Here is an 18,899-nt window from a genome sequence, read left to right as displayed (position 1 = left end):
GAAGTGTTTTATATAGAATAATGTGAAAAAGATGTTAATGCGAGTTTTAGTGTTATCATAGTGACGTAATAAAGAATGTATACAAAGCGCGAGAAAGAGTACGTATAAAGTTTGAAAGAGAGAACGCAGGATACGGCGGCCGCGTAGCGGTGCGAGAGAGAACTCGTATAGAACGCGAAAAAATGAACTTTTTGTGTTTTTGCGATATAAAAGTCGTGGAAACCACCATTCTGTCCAAGTCTTGGCAAATCTCGACTCGATTTGGCAAATTCGCATTCTACTTCATTAGCATCGAACATATATTATGCTACATGCTACATGCAAACGAGATAGAATGCGAGAATTTGCCATAAATCGAGTCGAGATTAGCCGCGAATTGGACAGATCGATGATTTCCATGACTCTTTATTATATTCTTGAAAGTGTTATATATAGAGTAACGCGAGAATAAAGCTACCGCGAGAATAAAGTTACCGCGAGATACGATGTTCGCTTAACAATGCGATGAAGAATATATATATAGAATATAAAAAAGAGTCCGCATAAAGCGCAAAAGAGAGAACGCAGGATATGGCGGCCGCGTAGCGGCGCGAGAAAGAGTTTATATGGAGCGCAAGAGAGAACTCGTACAAATTACGATTGTTTTATAATCATACGATTTAAAGATTAATAATAATTATTCTATAATCGATTATTTAAACGGTTAATCGATTTTCACAAGTTTTAATTTTAATTGTATTGTGTTATTATTTTTTTCTTTGTTTTATAATTATACGATTATTTTAGTTTTAACATGTCTACAATTTTTTCTAAGATTTTCCTTGTTTTATAATTATACGATTATTTTAGTTTTAACATGTCTACAATTTTGTATAATATATAATATGTATAATATGTATAATATGTAGTTTTATTTAATAAAAATACATTTTTATCATAATACAGCTGTTTTATTTATCCAAGAATTGTGCGATTCGTCCATTCCTAACCATTTCACGTAAATCTTGTCATCCTTTCGACGCAGCACCTTTTCTACGAGATACACGTCGGGATCGCCAACGCGCAACAATTCGTGCTCGTAGAATCCTCCTGCGATCGGCTCGCCGCGCGAATCCTTTAATAGATACGTTACGGGATTAGTCCGTTGTATCTTAGTTATTCGAAAAATCTCTGTAGTCCAGTTGGGTGTGAAGCCTTTTTCGAAAATCGTTTTAAATTTACTGATGCGTACCGGATCGGCTACTTTAAATTTCGCCGGAGCCGCGATTTTTATATTGCTGTATACAGTATTTAAAAGTTTATCGACAATTTTTGGAGTTACGTCGACAGGTCTCATATTTATAGTGCGATGTTTTCGCGTGTTATATTCCTCGACGAGTCGTGGTAACTCGTCGATCCACTTGTACGTTCCGTTTAGCGTGAAATACTTCCACATAAAATTTTTGAGCGTACGACTATCGACGCTTTCATCACCGAATATGTCGAATAATGATTTACTTCGTGCTTCTTCGTAAAATTTCGCATATCGGCATTGTAAAATACTTTTCCTTTATCGGTCTGTAGATTTTTCGGACACCTCTTGGAGTCTCGTATTATTTTAGATAACGCTCGAGTAACCTCGTTCGCGCTTTTGCTCTTAAGCGGTACAGCCCATGCGTATTTGCTTAATACGTCGATAACGGTGAGTATGTAGTTGTGGCCTTTGTTGAGTCTCGCGTAAGGACGCATCTCGACCACATCCGCTTGCCATAGGTCGTCGTACCCGCGCACCGCAACGCGACGACGCGAGAAGTTTCTTCTCGCGGGCGCGTGCAATTCCTCGACTAATCTTCGTTTTTTAACGCTCATAATTCTTTTTTCTTTCTCTCGAGAATAACGTTGAATTGGATCTCTTTTTCGAGCGGTTCGCCGCTCCCGCTAATCTCTCTTTCGAGCGGATCGTCGTTACCGCTAATCTCTTTTTCGAGCGGATCGCCGCTCCCGCTAATCTCTTTTTCGAGCGGTTCGCCGCTCCCGCTAATCTTTCTTTCGAGCGGTTCGCCGCTCTCGCTAATCTTTCTTTCGAGCGGTTCGCCGCTCCCGCTAATCTTTGCCAGTTCTCTCACTCTTCCCGATAGCTCGTCTGCGTCTCTCTTCAATCGTGACGTTGAATTTTCCAATTCTCGTATCTTCGTCTCGGATTTCACCGCGGAATTCGCCGCGATACGCGATTTTTGACTTAGTTCTTGTATTGTTTTACCTTGATTGAACATTATTTTACGATCGTTCGCGTTTCTCGTCGAGAACTCCGTCGCGTTGAGCGATATAGTTTTTTTCGCGACTTCGATTTGATTGCTTAAACCTTTGATTCGTTTATCTAAAACATCGATTCGTTTATCTAGAGCGTTAGCGCTCGTTTCTATTCTCGAAATGGAATTTTCCACAGCGTCTATTCGTTTACTCAGAACGTCATCGCGTGTTTTTATCTCGGAAACGAAACTCTCCGCGACGTCTATTCGTTTACCTAAAGCGCTATCGAGCTGAGCGAGTCTCGTGAATAGTAAAATGACGCTCTGCCCCGCTGCGTTCGCGTCTTTTCTTAATTGCGATGTGATTCCCTCGACGTAGCTTTTGCTTGTCGCATCGGCGTCCTCCTCAGGTTGAGCCAAGCGTTTTATTTTACGCTCTCTCGCGTCGTATTCAATGGAAGAGCTTAGACACAGCGCGTTATCGCACACGTAACTTCGCAGAGACTCGATAGCCGGACGTAGTCTTCCGGTTCTCGCATCGTAGCCTCGATTTTTTAAAGGTGAGCCAAATTTGCTCACGGACATCGCGAATTCCGCGTACGACTGCGACAGTCATCCACGCGACAGTTCGATTTATACGATCGCTCCTGTTTCGCGAAGCTCCTCGATTATCGATAGAATCTCGTTTTCGTGAGCGTTGTTGCCGGCTCGACGCGAAGCGTCTAATAATCGCAGACGATCCACTAATTCGTTTGGATCGTCCCAATGGACGTAATCGATTTTATTGTCCGTGACACGCATAGTCGACGATACGCGACCCGCGCCTGTTTTTTTCGCGCCGCTGTTGTGAATAAGCGGAGCGATAATAAATTTGTATTTATATCCTTTATTTCCTAAGACAGATTTTTTAGCGTCATGATCACGTCTATGAGCGTTTGTTGTTAACAATATACTTCTGTATGTTAATTTATCTTTTTCTGTATATATGAGACTATTAGGAATTTTCATAAAAATTAATTCATACAAACCGGGAGTACCGACATATTTAATCTCATCTATAAATATGGAATCATTCGCGTCTACGTCAAATCGCTTATCGCCGAGCATCGCACCTTTCTCGCCGATGTAAACTCCGTAAACGTGATCAATCTCGTTCGGCGCTTCTCCGCCGAGAAGAGTCATCATATATTTTCGCCCTAACGGTCCTAGTCGACCGTGCGATATTTCGCGATCTTGAGCAATTCGCGAAATTTGTTTAACGGGTATTTCGGATATCGAGGGCGATTCGAGACTCTCGGATTCGAACGTTTCATATTCTTCGGTTTCGTTTCGCGCGAATGGGTCTCTTTCGACGAAAGATTCGTTTAATGGAGTAGAAACGGCGTTCAATCGTCGTCGAGCGCGTATTCGTTTCGCTTTAGGTTTTTTCCAAACGGGAGTTAGTGCTTCATCTTTCCATTTTTCCTCGACGCTCGTCGAGGGTGAAATGTCGGTTGCGTCTTGTTTTATCATTTCGCGCTTAATTTCATTTCGCTCTATCTCGTCTCGCTCAGCGCGATCAGCGATGCGTCGCAGCGGTTCGACGATTGGTTTGAAACGACTCTCTATCGCGATCTCGCTTTCCATTTTTCCAGTTTTTAATGCTCTGTGTTTTTTACGAATCGATGCGCGCGTTTTAGCTATCTCTTTTGCTGTTTTTTCGCGTTCGCCGATATCTGTCGAGGCCATTGCAACTTCTTCTAACTCGCGAGAGAGCGATTGACGCGTTCGACGTATTCGCGACAACTGATCGTTCTACGGTACAATGAAATCATTAAATCCTCGTCTGTATCTACCAGCGCGGAGCGCGCTATCTTTGTCGATTACTAAGAAACCATATTTATATCGCCAACACGCGCGACATAGCGCGTGAAAATTCTCATACGACATATCCGTGTTCACGTGATCGTTGTATGCGTGACGTAAATTAGTACCATCTTGTTTAAAAAGAATTAACAAATTAGCGTTATCTCGAATCAAATGCTTCGGTATTTTAGCATACGTTTGGCACAGATAGAAGCAATCGACGTTCGAGTGTTGACCTATAGCGAAATATTCTCTGATAGTATTTTGTTTGTCGCACGCTACATCGTCGAACACGAATATCGAATTCGGGAGAGCTTCGCTGGGTGAAATAACGTCAAAGTTATTAGAAAATGTGAAATAACCTATATCTTCCATCGGTGTTAATAAATTTTCTAAATATTGATATTTAGGCTGCTGCAATGACTTTGAGTAAACATAAACGTTCTCGAAGCGTACACCATGCGGACTCTCCAACAAACTTATTAATGCGTTTGTTTTGCCGCAACTAGAAGGCCCGCAAATAACGCAACGAATAGCGCTCGGTAATAGACGACCGTGTCTACGCGTTTCTTTCGACGGTCGCGTTTTATTATCGAGGTTCGTCACCTTTATCGCGATCGGTTGCCGCACGAAACGCATTCCTCTTGCTGCGCGCGTGCGCGGTACACTCGCGTAAGGCAGGGCGAGACTTTTTAATTTATATACGAATAGATTGCCATCAATCGCGCAGTAGCGAATTGCGCGCGGTGAATCGAAATGTTTATCTTACTAATAGATGGCGACGATATTCTCGATTTCACCACCGATCAATTGCGGTATATTCCGAAAATAATTTTACTAAAGCATTTCGGTCGCTACGTAGAACGATTGTGGGAGAAACTGCCTGAATATATAAAAGTGGATCCGGAGGTGCGGCGCTACCGTCGATGTCTAGAGCATTATAATCGCCCTTGGCAACGAACACACATCGACGGTCCGGCGCCGCTTGTTAAAGATTGCGGCGAATGCAATTCGCGAAACAGCAGTACGGTGTGAGTCATGGCGCTGGCTTGTTGAATAGAGCCACAAACGCACTCCCTTTCGAACTACATATACCTGGATATCAATTTTGCGGGCCGGGTACTCGTCTTGCGAAACGACTCGCGCGAGGCTATCGAGGTGTCAATCCTCTGGACGCGGCCTGCCGCGAGCACGATATCGCGTACTCGCGGAGCGGCGAGCTCGCTGATCGACACGTCGCTGACCACGCGCTTGCCAAAAGAGCGCGCGAACGTGTCGCGGCTAAAGACTCGACTCTCGGCGAGAGAGCCGCCGCGGCGGCTGTATGGATGGCTATGAAATCGAAGACAAAACTTGGAATGGGTACAACGAAAATCAAGAGAAAAAAGACCAAAAGAAAAATAATCGCTACGAGAAAAAGAACGCTTCCGATAGCGAAACGCGGCGGCTTTTTACCCCTGCTACCGTTATTAGAAGCTCTCGATTCTTTGGCCGGGGGAGCGGCGGGAATCGCGAAAGCGGTGAACAATCGCAAAGCAGCGCGACGACAACTGGAAGAGTTGCAGCGTCATGATCGCGCGATGGAAGGTCGCGGTTTATATCTCGCGCCGTACAAACGTGGAAGTGGCGTGTCCTCAACAAGAAGAAGGGCTAAAAAAAAACTTCGCGTAAACAGACGCTAAAGATTCTCCCATCCGTCGGAGCAACAACGAACGAACAATTAAATCGCGCGGCGATACTCTCGCGCGTACCTCATTTTAGAGGTGTGTTTATGCGCAACGCGCTTCCGTCGCAAGCGCGCCGCGATGAGAGCGGCATTGTGAATTTAGACGACGCATCCGGACCGGGTACTCATTGGGTAGCGTACGCGAAAAAAGGGGACGACGCAATTTACTACGACGGTTTCGGCGATCTTCGTCCTCCACGCGAACTCGCGCGTTATCTCGGGCGCGACGCGAACATTCGATACAATCGTCGCTCCGAGCAGACGCGCGATCAGAATATTTGCGGACAATTGAGTCTTCGATTTCTCCGAGAAGTCGATTGGAGGAATCGTCGACTATAATATCAACCGTTATTCGTCAATCGAACGCAGTTCGATCGCTCTCGCCGATCATGTCGCTAACTCTCACTCTTTCCGGACGAAGCAGTATTCTCGCGGCGAGTTATTTTCCGCTTCTCGATTTAAACGACGACGATTACGAATTAGGTTTAACCAATTTTGAAACTTATAATACGATACCGAATATAAATTCTACGAATAATAAATTTTACTTCGATAATAATGACGAGATTATCGCAATTCCAATAGGATCTTACGCATTAAGCGCTATAAACGCGTATCTAAGAGCGGCGATTCGTCATAAACGACGAGCGAGAGAGGAGGAACGAGAACGCGAAAATGAAAAACCGGAAACGAACGATGATGATTACATATATGATGTTGATGACGATTATTTCGAAGACGATGAGAATGGCGATAAAAGTGAAAATTCTATAACGCTTCGCGGTAACGATAACACTATGAGAAGCGAAATTAAATGCGCATATCGAGTAAATTTTACAAAACCCGATAATATCGGTTCGCTCCTGGGTTTCTCGTCTCGTGTATTACAACCGAATAAATGGTATGCATCCGATAAGCCAATAAATATTATGGCCATTAACCTTATTCGAATAGAGTGCAACGTTACAACAGGAGCGTATCATAACGACAAATTCGCGCATACTATACACGAATTCGCGCCTAACGTTCCACCCGGATATAAAGTGTCGGAAATTCCAACGCAGATCATTTACCTTCCGATCATCGCACGGACCATTACCGATATAAACGTGCGTGTTGTGGACCAAAACGGAAAATTGATCGATTTTCGCGGCGAAGAAATTACGATTCGTCTACACGTGCGACGAAAACGGTAGAGAAGCGCGCGATGCTCGTAGTGAATGGATCGAATGCGAGAAACGCACCTTTTATCGCTGTCGCGTCACCTCTAAACGCAGAAAAGAGAAGAAAAAAGGGAGGAAGACTAACCGCTGCCAACGAGACTTTTCTGCGCTCTTTGGGTTTTGTCGTGCCGAGAACCGCTTCTTCGTAAAAAGCGGAATGTGCGACATTCTAAGTATCAGTGGGGAGCCAATCTTCGACGATCGCATCGTCAAGATCGAAACTCACACGTACAACCCTTACGCCAATACTACGTTCGGAAATAGCGATGAGATACGAATTCCTATACAACAGCAAGATTTGTATACGTTACCTTGCGACAGTTTTATCTACATTGAGGGCAGACTCGAGTCGAAGGAAACATCGAGCGCGCAAGAGGAAATCGCATCGATAACGAGATTAGTAAACAATTGCGCGGCGTTTATGTTCGAGGAAATCCGCTACGAGCTCGATGGCGTAGAGATCGATCGAAACAGAAACGTTGGAATAACGAGTACGATTAAAAATTACGCGTCGCTGACAGTCGAAAGAAGTAAAATATTAAAAAACGCTGGATGGGACTTATTAGCAACAACCATTCGTCAATCGGTGATTTTAATTTTTGCGTACCTCTTAACGTACTATTAGGTTTTTGCGAAGATTACAAGCGCGTTGTGATCAACGCGCGACACGAGCTTATTTTAATACGAGCGCGCAACGATAACAATTGCGTTATATCGCGCGAAACGCAAGAACCTAAAATCGTTTTGTTAAAAATACAATGGCGAATGCCTCATATAGTATTGAATGATGTTAATAAATTAAGATTATTGCGCACGTTAGATAGTGGACGATATTTGAGCGTCGCTTTTCGCTCATGGGATCTTTACGAGTTTCCGCTTCTACAGAACACGACCAAACACTCGTGGGCCGTCAAAGCGGCAACACAACTCGAGAAACCGCGATACGTTATCTTCGCGCTACAATCTGGAAAGAAGAACGTTCTGTCCGAGGAGCCTTCTTTATTCGATAATTGTAAACTAACTAATGTCAAACTGTATCTTAATTCCGATTTTTATCCTTACGATGACATGAATCTAGATTTCGATAAACATAAAGTCGCCGTGTTATATGATATGTATTCGAAATTTCGAAAAACGTACTACGGATGCGAAAACGACGAAACGTTCTTAAATCTAAATAAATTTTTAACTCACGGCCCGCTCGTAGTCATCGACTGTTCTCGACAGAACGTGTCGATTAAAAGCGCCACTGTGGACGTTCGCATAGAGTTCGACTGCAAGGAAAACATCCCCTCTAATACCACAGCTTACTGTCTTATTATTCACGATCGAGTGGTAGAATACAATCCGCTCACTAACGTCGTGCGCAGAATCGTGTAAGCGCAACGATACTCGAAAAAATATGGAGACAGAATAAAACGCTTAGAAAAATCTAGAAAGAAACACTTCGAGTATCGCTAACAACGACGATGGACACACCGATTTTTGTCGATCTTCAAGGTTTCGTAGTTAACGAAAAATTCGTCGTGAAAGAAGTAGCCGTATTAAGAAATGGTGTAGAATTGACGCATCACATCTTTCGCTCGCCGATGTCGTGGGATTTGCTCACGAGAGCGGAAAAATCGCGAGCGTGTTGGTTGATATCGAATCATCATCAGCTAAAGTGGAATGATGGACACACAAATTATGGGTCGATGAAAAAACTCGTTCGAGATGCCATATGTCGAGAATCTAACCCTGATTCGACGGTGCAGATCTATGTCAAAGGTCACGAGAAGAAGAAGTGGTTAATCGAGATCTTAGGAAACGTCGCTGACGATCGCGATATAGCCGTTTCTGTCGAGACTATCGACGCCGATTACGAAGACATCGAACGTCTGGAGACTCTGAACGCTTCGCGGGCCTTTCATTGCGGATACCACGCGAAAAATTGCGCGTTAGAAAACGCGTGTAAATTGCACGATTGGTGGTTTGAGCGACGCGATCGTTTGCGCAATATGAGCGATTGATTTTATATTATATAAATTTAAGTTATATAAATTTAAGTTATATAAATTTAAGTTATAATGTATCAAATTAATTATATATTTTAAATTATAATCTATAAATTTAATCACGAATATGTTATATATTGTTGCAAAATATACGTTATACGAACGAACCGCGTTTTTTCTTTATCGCGGTCGCATCCTTTATCGCGGTCGCGTAACAAATTTAATTATAACTGTCCATAGATATTATTTTATCGCGATCGTATAATAAACTTAATTATAGAATATTTTAAATTTTATATATAATTATAATGTATTGAATTAATTATTAAGTATTTCATTCTATATTTAAACTACATTTTTATATATCAAATCTCAAAAATTAAATCTAATAAAACCTTAATTTATAATTATCCATAGATTATCGCGGTTGCATAATAAACTTAAAGTAAAGAGATTTTAAATCTATTTAAATCTATTTAAATCTATTTAAATATACTTAATGCGGACACAGATGATTACGAGAGGATACGGAAGAAGAAAAGAAAAGCGTAAAAAATCAATGTTTCGCTTAATATATAACATTTATTCATAAAAATTATATCTTACAAATGCGCTTTATTAACGCGTAAAATTATTCCGCGTCGAACGGTTGCGATTCGGGCTCATAGTTCGCCCATCGTACATTCGTCTGCGATTTACTCTCGTTAACCGTCGCCGGTTCGGCCTCGTTCTCCATTGATCGTAATTCGAGTTCGCCGATCGGTCGCGATTCGGGCTCCTCATCGATCTGTGATGCGACGACTCGCCTAATTTCGGGAACGGCGAAATCGCTCTCGCCGCGTCGACGAGCGTCGCGCAATGCGCTGTGAACGCTTTGCGCTTGTGCGAGCATAGTTCTCGTTTTATTTATTAAATCATAGAGCGATTCTCGCGCTGTTTTTACACAGCTCTCTATTTCTTGTCTAAAATACAAAAGTAAAAATTAATAAAAGTAAAAATTAATAAAAGTAAAAATTAATAAAAGTAAAAATTAATAAAAGTAAAAATTAATAAAATTTATTATACTTTTTATAATTTATTATAATTTATTATAATTTATTATAATTTATTATAATTTCAATTAGATACTTACATTAAACGTGCGATATCTACGTCTTCGTTTAACTGGAAAGCGAGTCTAAACGAATCTGGACCATTATCGATAACACCTTGCGCTTCCACACGCAAATCCGTAGCGAGATCTCCCAGAACATAGGATTTTATCGCGATTAAGTCCCCGTTTACGTTAATATAATCAGCCGCGTTAATGATCTGTTCGATTCGTTCCATATCGAACAGATCACGACCGATTTTAATTCTCGTCACTTCACGTTCCGTCGTTTCGAGCTTCGTTATCTCGCGAACGAGAATACTTTAACGCTTCTCGAAACGATCTCGCGTTTTATAAAGATCGACGCGCGGGATGTTGCGGTACAATTTATCGATCGCGCCGCGTCTTCCTTCCGCGACCGTTTCGTTGCCGGAAAGGAGATATCTCTACTCGCTCATCGAGTGTCCTTTTTAGAGGACAAATGAATAATAAAAATAGAAATAACAAAAAACATCCGTTAGATAATGCGCATTCCGAATACTCTGCGAACAATAAGATCATCATCGCCGGAAAAAAGTATCTAGGGATATCTAAAAAGGTATCTCTAATTTATCGTTACCGGAAAGAGATATCTCTAATTTATCATTACCGGAAAGAGATATCTCTAATCGCTCATCGAGTGTCCTTTTTAGGAGACAAACGCAAAAAACATCCGTTAGATAACGCGCATCGTTGAAAGAGATATTTTTAATCGCTCATCGAATGTCCTTCTTAGAGGACAAACGAATAATAAAATGGAAATAACAGAAAACATCCGTTAGATAACGCGTATCGTTGGAAGGGATATCTTTAATCGCTCATCGAATGTCCTTCTTAGAGGACAAATGAACAATAAAATAGAAAAAACAAAAGAGGAACTCGAGCGCGTCCGCTAGATAACGCGTATTCCAAACGTTCGACGTCGAAAGAAACGCGTTTCCCTCTCCCTCTCCCCACCCACCCGCATTATTCGTCGCCGATAAAAATAGGCGTCTCTCGGAACGCGCGAATCAATCGCGCTCGGTGTCTCTCAACAGTTTATCGCGTCTTCCCCGCTTCGCGCGATGACTAATACGAGGACGGTTCTCACTCTAGCGACAATACTCGTCGCTACGACGGTCGCCGCGCCCTTCGACTCGGAAAAAATCGACGGTCCGATATCGTGGAGATATCTCGGCCAGCCCGATTTTAGTTTAAGACTGGGATATTCCGCGAGGTAGATCGAATCGTTCGCGAATAGCGCGAGATCGCCCGAGGGTCTTCTATACGCGGCGGATAGACGCGTAAAATTCGCCGGTAGAAACGTCGCGTAATCCGTGAGCGTCATGGGTCTACCGTAACGTTTCTCGGTTATGTCGACCGACCATATGTTGCGGCGATTAGCTATATATAATCGATGATTCATTATTAGCGCGGCGTCCACGCGTCGTAATGCGCAGAGATCCGCGCGCGCTGGGTCGGTCGGCGCGACGCTCGTCGTCGCGAGCGCCGCGGTGGTCGCGGGAGTCGCCGTTGGATAGTTTCCGTCGTCGTGAGATCCGTACAGATTCTGTATAGCGAGAATGTTTTCTATGCTCAGCTTAACTGGAAATTGATTCTCGATGTCGGGTATATATGGGAACATTATAGAGTCATTGCGCATACTATGCTGTAGACCCAATGCTTGGCCGATCTCGTGCGTTAGCGTTTGTAGCAGTAAGGCTCCTCCCGGACCGTCGAAGGCTGCCGGGCAAATACCGACGTTTCGACGATTCGCGTAAGTGTGCGCGCCCGTTCAATATGATATTAATATTTAGGGGTGTAACGGGTCGCGTGTGAAAGTTAGCGATGAGTTCGCCGCCCATAACGCGAACGCCGTTTCGGCCGTTCGCGAGATTTCCTCGCTAGCCATCTAAAAATTCCATGCGAGACGCGTCTTCGGCCATTTTCGCGCGATCGGGCTATACGCGCGATCGGGAATATCTGCGAGACCGCATCGCGGTTTACGCATAAGGTGAAGCGTAACGGCGTTTAACGCGCCGTTTCCCGATAATTGATAATATTCTTGAAACAGCGATAGTGCGCGACGCAGAGATGTCGCGTTATCGGACGACAGTGATTCTCCATCGTCTTTTAGAAAACCGTATACGCGCAGAAAACGAAGCGCCTAGATTCTTTCCGAGTCGAAGGGCGCGGCGACCGTCGTAGCGACGAGCATCGTCGCTAGAGTGAGAACCGTCCTCGTATTAGTCATCGCGCGAAACGGGGAAGACGCGGTAAACTGTTGAGAGATGCCGAGCGCGATTGATTCGCGCGTTCCGCGAGACGCCTATTTTTATCGGCGACGAATAATGTGGGTGGGTGGGAAGAGGGAGAGGGAAATGCGTTTCTTTCGACGTCGAGCGTTTGGAATGCGCGTTATTTAGCGGACGCGCTCGAGTTCCTCTTTTGTTTTTTCTATTTTATTGTTCATTTGTCCTCTAAGAAGGACATTCGATGAGCGATTAAAGATATCCCTTCGAACGATACGCGTTATCTAACGGATGTTTTTTGTTATTTCTATTTTATTATTCGTTTGTCCTCTAAGAAGGACATTCGATGAGCGATTAAAGATATCCCTTTCAACGATGCGCATTATCTAACGGATGTTTTCTGTTATTTTTATTATTCGTTTGTCTCCTAAGAAGGACACTCGATGAGCTATTAGAGATATCTCCTTCCGGTAATGATAAATTAGAGATATCTCCTTCCGGTAACGATAAATTAGAGATACCTTTTAGATACCCCCTAGATACTTCTTTCCGGCGATGATGATCTCATTGTTCGCAGAGTATTCGGAATGCGCATTATCTAACGGATGTTTTTTGTTATTTCTATTTTTATTATTCATTTGTCCTCTAAAAAAGACACTCGATGAGCGAGTAGAGATATCTCCCTTCCGGCAACGGAACGGTCGCGGAAGGAAGATGCGGCGCGATCCATAAATTGTACCGCAACATCCCGCGCGTCGTACTTTATAAAACGCGAGATCGTTTTGAGAAGCGTTAAAGTATTCTCGCTCGCGAGATAACGAAGCGCGAAACGACGGAACGTGAAGTGACGAGAATTAAAATCGGTCGTGAACTGTTCGATATGGAACGAATCGAACAGATAATTAACGTGGCCGATTATATTAATGTAAACGGGGACTTAATCGCGATAAAGTCCTATGTTCTGGGAGATCTCGCGACGGATTTGCGTGTGGAAGCGCAAGGTGTTATTGAAAATAGTCCGGATTCGTTTAGACTCGCCTTTCAGTTAAACGAAGACGTAGATATCGCGCGTTTAATGTAAGTATCTAATTGAAATTATAATAAATTATAATAAATTTTACTAATTTTTACTAATTTTCACTTTTATTAATTTTTACTTTTATTAATTTTTACTTTTATTAATTTTTACTTTTGTATTTTAGACAAGAAATAGAAAGCTGTATAAGAACAGCGCGAGAATCACTCTATGATTTAATAACTAGAACGAGGACTATGCTCGCACAAGCGCAAAGCGTTCATAGCGCATTGCGCGACGCTCGTCGACGCGGCGAGCGCGATTTCGCCGTTCCTGAGGTTAGGCGAGTCGTCGCATCACCAATCGACGAGGAGCCCGAATCGCGACCGATCGGCGAGCTCGAATTGCGATCGATGGAGGACGAGGCCGAACCGGCGACGGTCGACGAGGGTAAATCGCAGGCGAATGTACGATTGGCGAATTATGAGCCCGAATCACAACCGTTCGACACGCAGTAATTTTACGCGTTAATAAAACGCATTTGTAAGATATGATTTTATGAATAAATGCTATACGTTAAGCGAAATGTTGATTTTTTACGCTTTTCTTTCCTTCTTTCGCATCTTCTCGTTCTCGCGCTTCTCATAATAACCATCTGTGTCCGTATTAAGTATAGTATATTTAAATAGTATATTTAAATAGATTTAAAATCTCTATAATTAAGTTTGTTACGCGACCGCGATAAAGTAATATCTATGGACAATTATAAATTAAGGTTTTGTTAGATTTAATTTTTGAGATTTGATATATAAAAAATGTAGTTTAAATGTGGAATGAAACACTTATGTATTAAATAGATTTAATATCTCTATAATTAAGTTTGTTACGCGACCGCGATAAAGGATGCGACCGCGATAAAGAAAAAACGCGGTTCGTTCGTGTATTTTGCAACAGTATAATATATTCATGATTAAACTTATAGATTATATAATTGACTCAATACATTATAATTATATATAAAATTTAAAATATATAATTAATTTGATACATTATATATAACTTAAATTTATATAATATAAAATCAATCGCGCATATTGCGCAAACGATTGCGCCGCTCGAACCACCAATCGTGCAGTTTGCACGCGTTTTCTAACGCGCAATTTTTCGCGTGATATCCGCAACGAAAGGCCAGCGAAGCGTTCAGAGTCTCCAGACGTTCGATGTCTTCGTAATCGGCGTCGATAGTCTCGACGGAAACGGCTATGTCGCGATCGTCGGCGACGTTTCCTAAGATCTCGATCAACCACTTCTTCTTCTCGTGACCTTTGACATAGATCTGCACCGCCGAATCGGGGCTAGATCCTCGACATATGGCATCTCGAACGAGTTTTTTCATCGACCCGTAATTCGTGTGTCCATCGTTCCACTTTAGCTGGTGATGATTCGATATCAGCCAACACGCTCGCGATTTTTCCGCTCTCGTGAGCAGATCCCATGACATCGGCGAGCGAAAGATGTGATGCGTCAATTCTACACCATTTCTTAACACGGCTACTTCTTTCGCGACGAATTTTTCGTTAACTATGAAACTTGAAGATCGACAAAGATCGGTGCGTCCATCGTCGTTGTTAGCGATACTCGAAGTGTTTCTTTCTAGATTTTTCTAAGCGTTTTATTTTTTCTCCATATTTTTTCGAGTATCGTTGCGCTTACACGATTCTGCGCACGACGTTAGTGAGCGGATTGTATTCTACCACTCGATCGTGAATAATAAGACAGTAAGCTGTGGTGTTAGAAGGGATGTTTTTCTTGCAGTCGAACTCTATGCGAACGTCCACAGTGGCGCTTTTAATCGACACGTTCTGTCGAGAACAGTCGATGACTACGAGCGGGCCGTGAGTTAAAAATTTATTTAGATTTAAGAACGTTTCGTCGTTTTCGCATCCGTAGTACGTTTTTCGAAATTTCGAATACATATCATATAACACGGCGACTTTATGTTTATCGAAATCTAGATTCATGTCATCGTAAGGATAAAAATCGGAATTAAGATACAGTTTGACATTAGTTAGTTTGCAATCGTCGAATAAAGAAGGCTCCTCGGACAGAACGTTCTTCTTTCCAGATTGTAGCGCGAAGATAACGTATCGCGGTTTCTCGAGTTGTGTCGCCGCTTTGACGGCCCACGAGTGTTTGGTCGTGCTCTGTAGAAGCGGAAACTCGTAGAGATCCCATGAGCGAAAAGCGACGCTCAAGTATCGTCCACTATCTAACGTGCGCAATCTTAATTTATTAACATCATTCAATACTATATGAGGCATTTGCCATTGTATTTTTAACAAAACGATTTTAGGTTCTTGCGTTTCGCGCGATATAACGCAATTGTTATCGTTGCGCGCTCGTATTAAAATAAGCTCGTGTCGCGCGTTGATCACAAGGCGCTTGTAATCTTCGCAAAAACCTAATAGCACGTTAAGAGGTACGCAAAAATTAAAATCACCGATCGACGAATGAGTTGTCGCTAATAAGTCCCATCCAGCGTTTTTTAATATTTTGTTTCTCTCGACCGTCAGCGACGCGTAATTCTTAATCGTGCTCGTTATTCCCACGTTTCTGTTTCGATCGATCTCCACGCCATCGAGCTCGTAGCGAATTTCCTCGAACATAAACGCCGCGCAATTGTTTACTAATCTCGTTACCGATGCGATTTCCCCTTGCGCGCTCGATGCTTTCTCCGACTCGAGTCTGCCCTCAACGTAGAGAAAACTGTCGCAAGGTAACGTATACAAATCTTGCTGTTGTATAGGAATTCGTATCTCATCACTATTTCCGAACGTAGTGTTGGCGTAAGGGTTGTACGTGTGAGTTTCGATCTTGACGATGCGATCGTCGAAGATCGGCTCCCCACTGATACTTAGAATGTCGCACATTCCGCTTTTTACGAAGAAGCGGTCCTCGGCACGACAAAACCCAAAGAGCGCAGAAAAGTCTCGTTGGCGGCGGTTAGTCTTCCTCCCTTTTTTCTTCTCTTTTCCGCGTTTAGAGGTGACGCGACAGTGATAATAGGTGCGTTTCTCGTGTTCGATCCGTTCACTACGAGCATTGCGCGCTTCTCTACCGTTTTCGTCGCACGTGTAGACGAATCGTAATTTCTTCGCCGCGAAAATCGATCAATTTTCCGTTTTGGTCCACAACACGCACGTTTATATCGGTAATGGTCCGTGCGATGATCGGAAGGTAAATGATCTGCGTTGGAATCTCCGACACTTTATATCCGGGTGGAACGTTAGGCGCGAATTCGTGTATAGTATACGCGGATTTGTCGTTATGATACGCTCCTGTTGTAACGTTGCACTCTATTCGAATAAGGTTAATGGCCATAATATTTATTGGTTTATCGGATGCATACCATTTATTCGGTTGTAATACACGAGACGAGAAACCTAGGAGCGAACCGATATTATCGGGTTTTGTGAAATTTACTCGATATGCGCATTTAATTTCGCTTCTCATAGTGTTATCGTTACCGCGAAGCGTTATAGAATTTTCACTTTTATCGCCATTCTCATTGTCTTCGAAATAATCGTCATCAACATCGTATATGTAATCGTCATCGTTCGTTTCCGGTTTTTCATTCTTGCGTTCTCGTTCCTCCTCTCTCGCTCGTCGTTTATGACGAATCGCCGCTCTTAGATACGCGTTTATAGCGCTTAATTCGTAAGAACCTACTGGAATCGCGATAATCTCGTCATTATTATCGAAGTAAAATTTATTATTCGTGGAATTTATATTCGGTATCGTATTATAAGTTTCAAAATTGGTTAAACCTAATTCGTAATCGTCGTCGTTTAAATCGAGAGGCGGAAAATAACTCGCCGCGAGAATACTGCTTCGTCCGGAAAGAGTGAGAGTCAGCGACATGATTGGCGAGAGCGATCAAACTGCGTTCGATTGACGAATAACGGTTGATATTATAGTCGACGCTTCCTCCAATCGACTTCTCGGAGAAATCGAAGACTCAATTGTCCGCAAATATTTTGATCGCGCGTCTGCTCGGAGCGACGATTGTATCGAATGTTCGCGTCGCGCCCGAGATAACGCGCGAGTTCGCGCGGAGGACGAATATCGCCGAAACCGTCGTAGTAAATTGCGTCGTCCCCCTTTTTTGCGTACGCCACCCAATGAGTACCAGGTCCGGATGCGTTGTCTAAATTCACAATGCCGCTCTCATCGCGGCGCGCTTGCGACGGAAGCGCGTTGCGCATAAACACACCTCTAAAGTGAGGTACGCGCGAGAGTATCGCCGCGCGATTTAATTGTTCGTTTGTCGTTGCTCCGACGGAAGGGAGGATCTCTAGTGTCTGTTTACGCGAAGTTTTTTTTTAGCTCTTCTTCTCGTTAAGGACACGCCACTCCCACGTTTGTACGGCGCGAGATATAAACCGCGACCTTCCATCGCGCGATCATGGCGCTGCAACTCTTCCAGTTGTCGTCGCGCTGCTTTGCGATCGTTCACCGCTTTCGCGATTCCTGCCGCTCCCCCGGCCAAAGACTAGAGCTCCCAATAACGGTAGCAGGGGTAAAAGCCGCCGCGTTTTGCTATCGGAAGCGTTCTTTTTCTCGTAGCGATTATTCTCCTTTTGTTCTTTTTTCTCTTGATTTTCGTTGTACCCATTCCAAGTTTTGTCTTCGATTTCATAGCCATCCATACAGCCGCCGCGGCGGCTTTCTCGCCGAGAGTCGAATCTTTAGCCGCGACGCGTTCGCGCGCTCTTTTGGCGAGCGCGTGGTCAGCGACGTGTCGATCAGCGAGCTCGCCGCTCCGCGAGTACGCAATATCGTGCTCGCGGCAGGCTGCATCCAGAGGATTGACACCTCGATCGCCTCGCGCGAGTCGTTTCGCAAGACGAGTAACCGTCCCGCAAAATTGATATCCAGGTATATGTAGTTCAAAAGGGAGCGCGTTTATCGCTCTATTCAACAAGCCAGCGCCATGACTCACACCGTACTGCTGTTTCGCGAATTGCATTCGCCGCAATCTTTAACAAGCGGCGCCGGACCGTCGATGTGTGTTCGTTGCCAAGGGCGATTATAATGCTCTAGGCATCGACGGTAGCGCCGCACCTCGGGATCCACTTTTATATACTCAGGCAGTTTCTCCCACAATCGTTCTACGTAGCGACCGAAATGCTTTAATAAAATTATTTTCGGAATATACCGCAATTGATCGGTGGTGAAATCGAGAATATCGTCGCCATCTATTAGTAAAATAAACATCTCGATTCACCGCGCGCAATTTGCTACTGCGCGATTGATGGCGATCTATTCGTATATAAATAAAAAGGTCTCGCCCTGCCTTACGCGAGTGTACCGCGCACGCGCACAGCAAGAGGAATGCGCTTCGTGCGGCAACCGATCGCGATAAAGGTGACGAACCTCGATAATAAAACGCGACCATCGAAAAAAACGCGTAGACACGGTCGTCTATTACCGAGCGCTATTCGCTGC

The 18,899-nt window shown here is 43.6% G+C and overlaps 2 protein-coding genes across 2 annotated transcripts; both read right to left on the bottom strand.

The window, feature by feature from the left end:
* Positions 1-934: 934 nt before the first annotated feature.
* Positions 935-1,435, bottom strand: LOC138939567 (uncharacterized). The gene has a single exon (XM_070307442.1). It carries the CDS (start codon positions 1,433-1,435, stop codon positions 935-937), a length of 501 nt encoding a protein of 166 aa, XP_070163543.1.
* A 409-nt stretch (positions 1,436-1,844) lies between these two features.
* LOC138939566 (myosin heavy chain, clone 203-like) lies at positions 1,845-2,813 on the bottom strand. Its single transcript, XM_070307441.1, has one exon. The coding sequence runs from the start codon at positions 2,811-2,813 to the stop codon at positions 1,845-1,847; it is 969 nt and encodes a 322-aa protein (XP_070163542.1).
* Between the last annotated feature and the right edge of the window lie 16,086 nt (positions 2,814-18,899).

The sequence above is a fragment of the Polyergus mexicanus genome, unplaced genomic scaffold (genome assembly GCF_030449975.1).
Source record: "Polyergus mexicanus isolate NDT 795.1 unplaced genomic scaffold, iyPolMexi1.0 SCAF_14, whole genome shotgun sequence".
Taxonomy (NCBI): Eukaryota; Metazoa; Arthropoda; class Insecta; order Hymenoptera; family Formicidae; genus Polyergus; species Polyergus mexicanus.
Note: the sequence above shows the minus strand (reverse complement) of the source record. Positions and strands in the feature narration are given on the sequence as shown.

What these genes read in the sequence shown, in the direction of transcription:
- LOC138939567 (XM_070307442.1), bottom strand. Translation starts at nt 1,435, where the DNA reads ATGTGGAAGTATTTCACGCTAAACGGAACGTACAAGTGGATCGACGAG.
- LOC138939566 (XM_070307441.1), bottom strand. Translation starts at nt 2,813, where the DNA reads ATGTCCGTGAGCAAATTTGGCTCACCTTTAAAAAATCGAGGCTACGAT.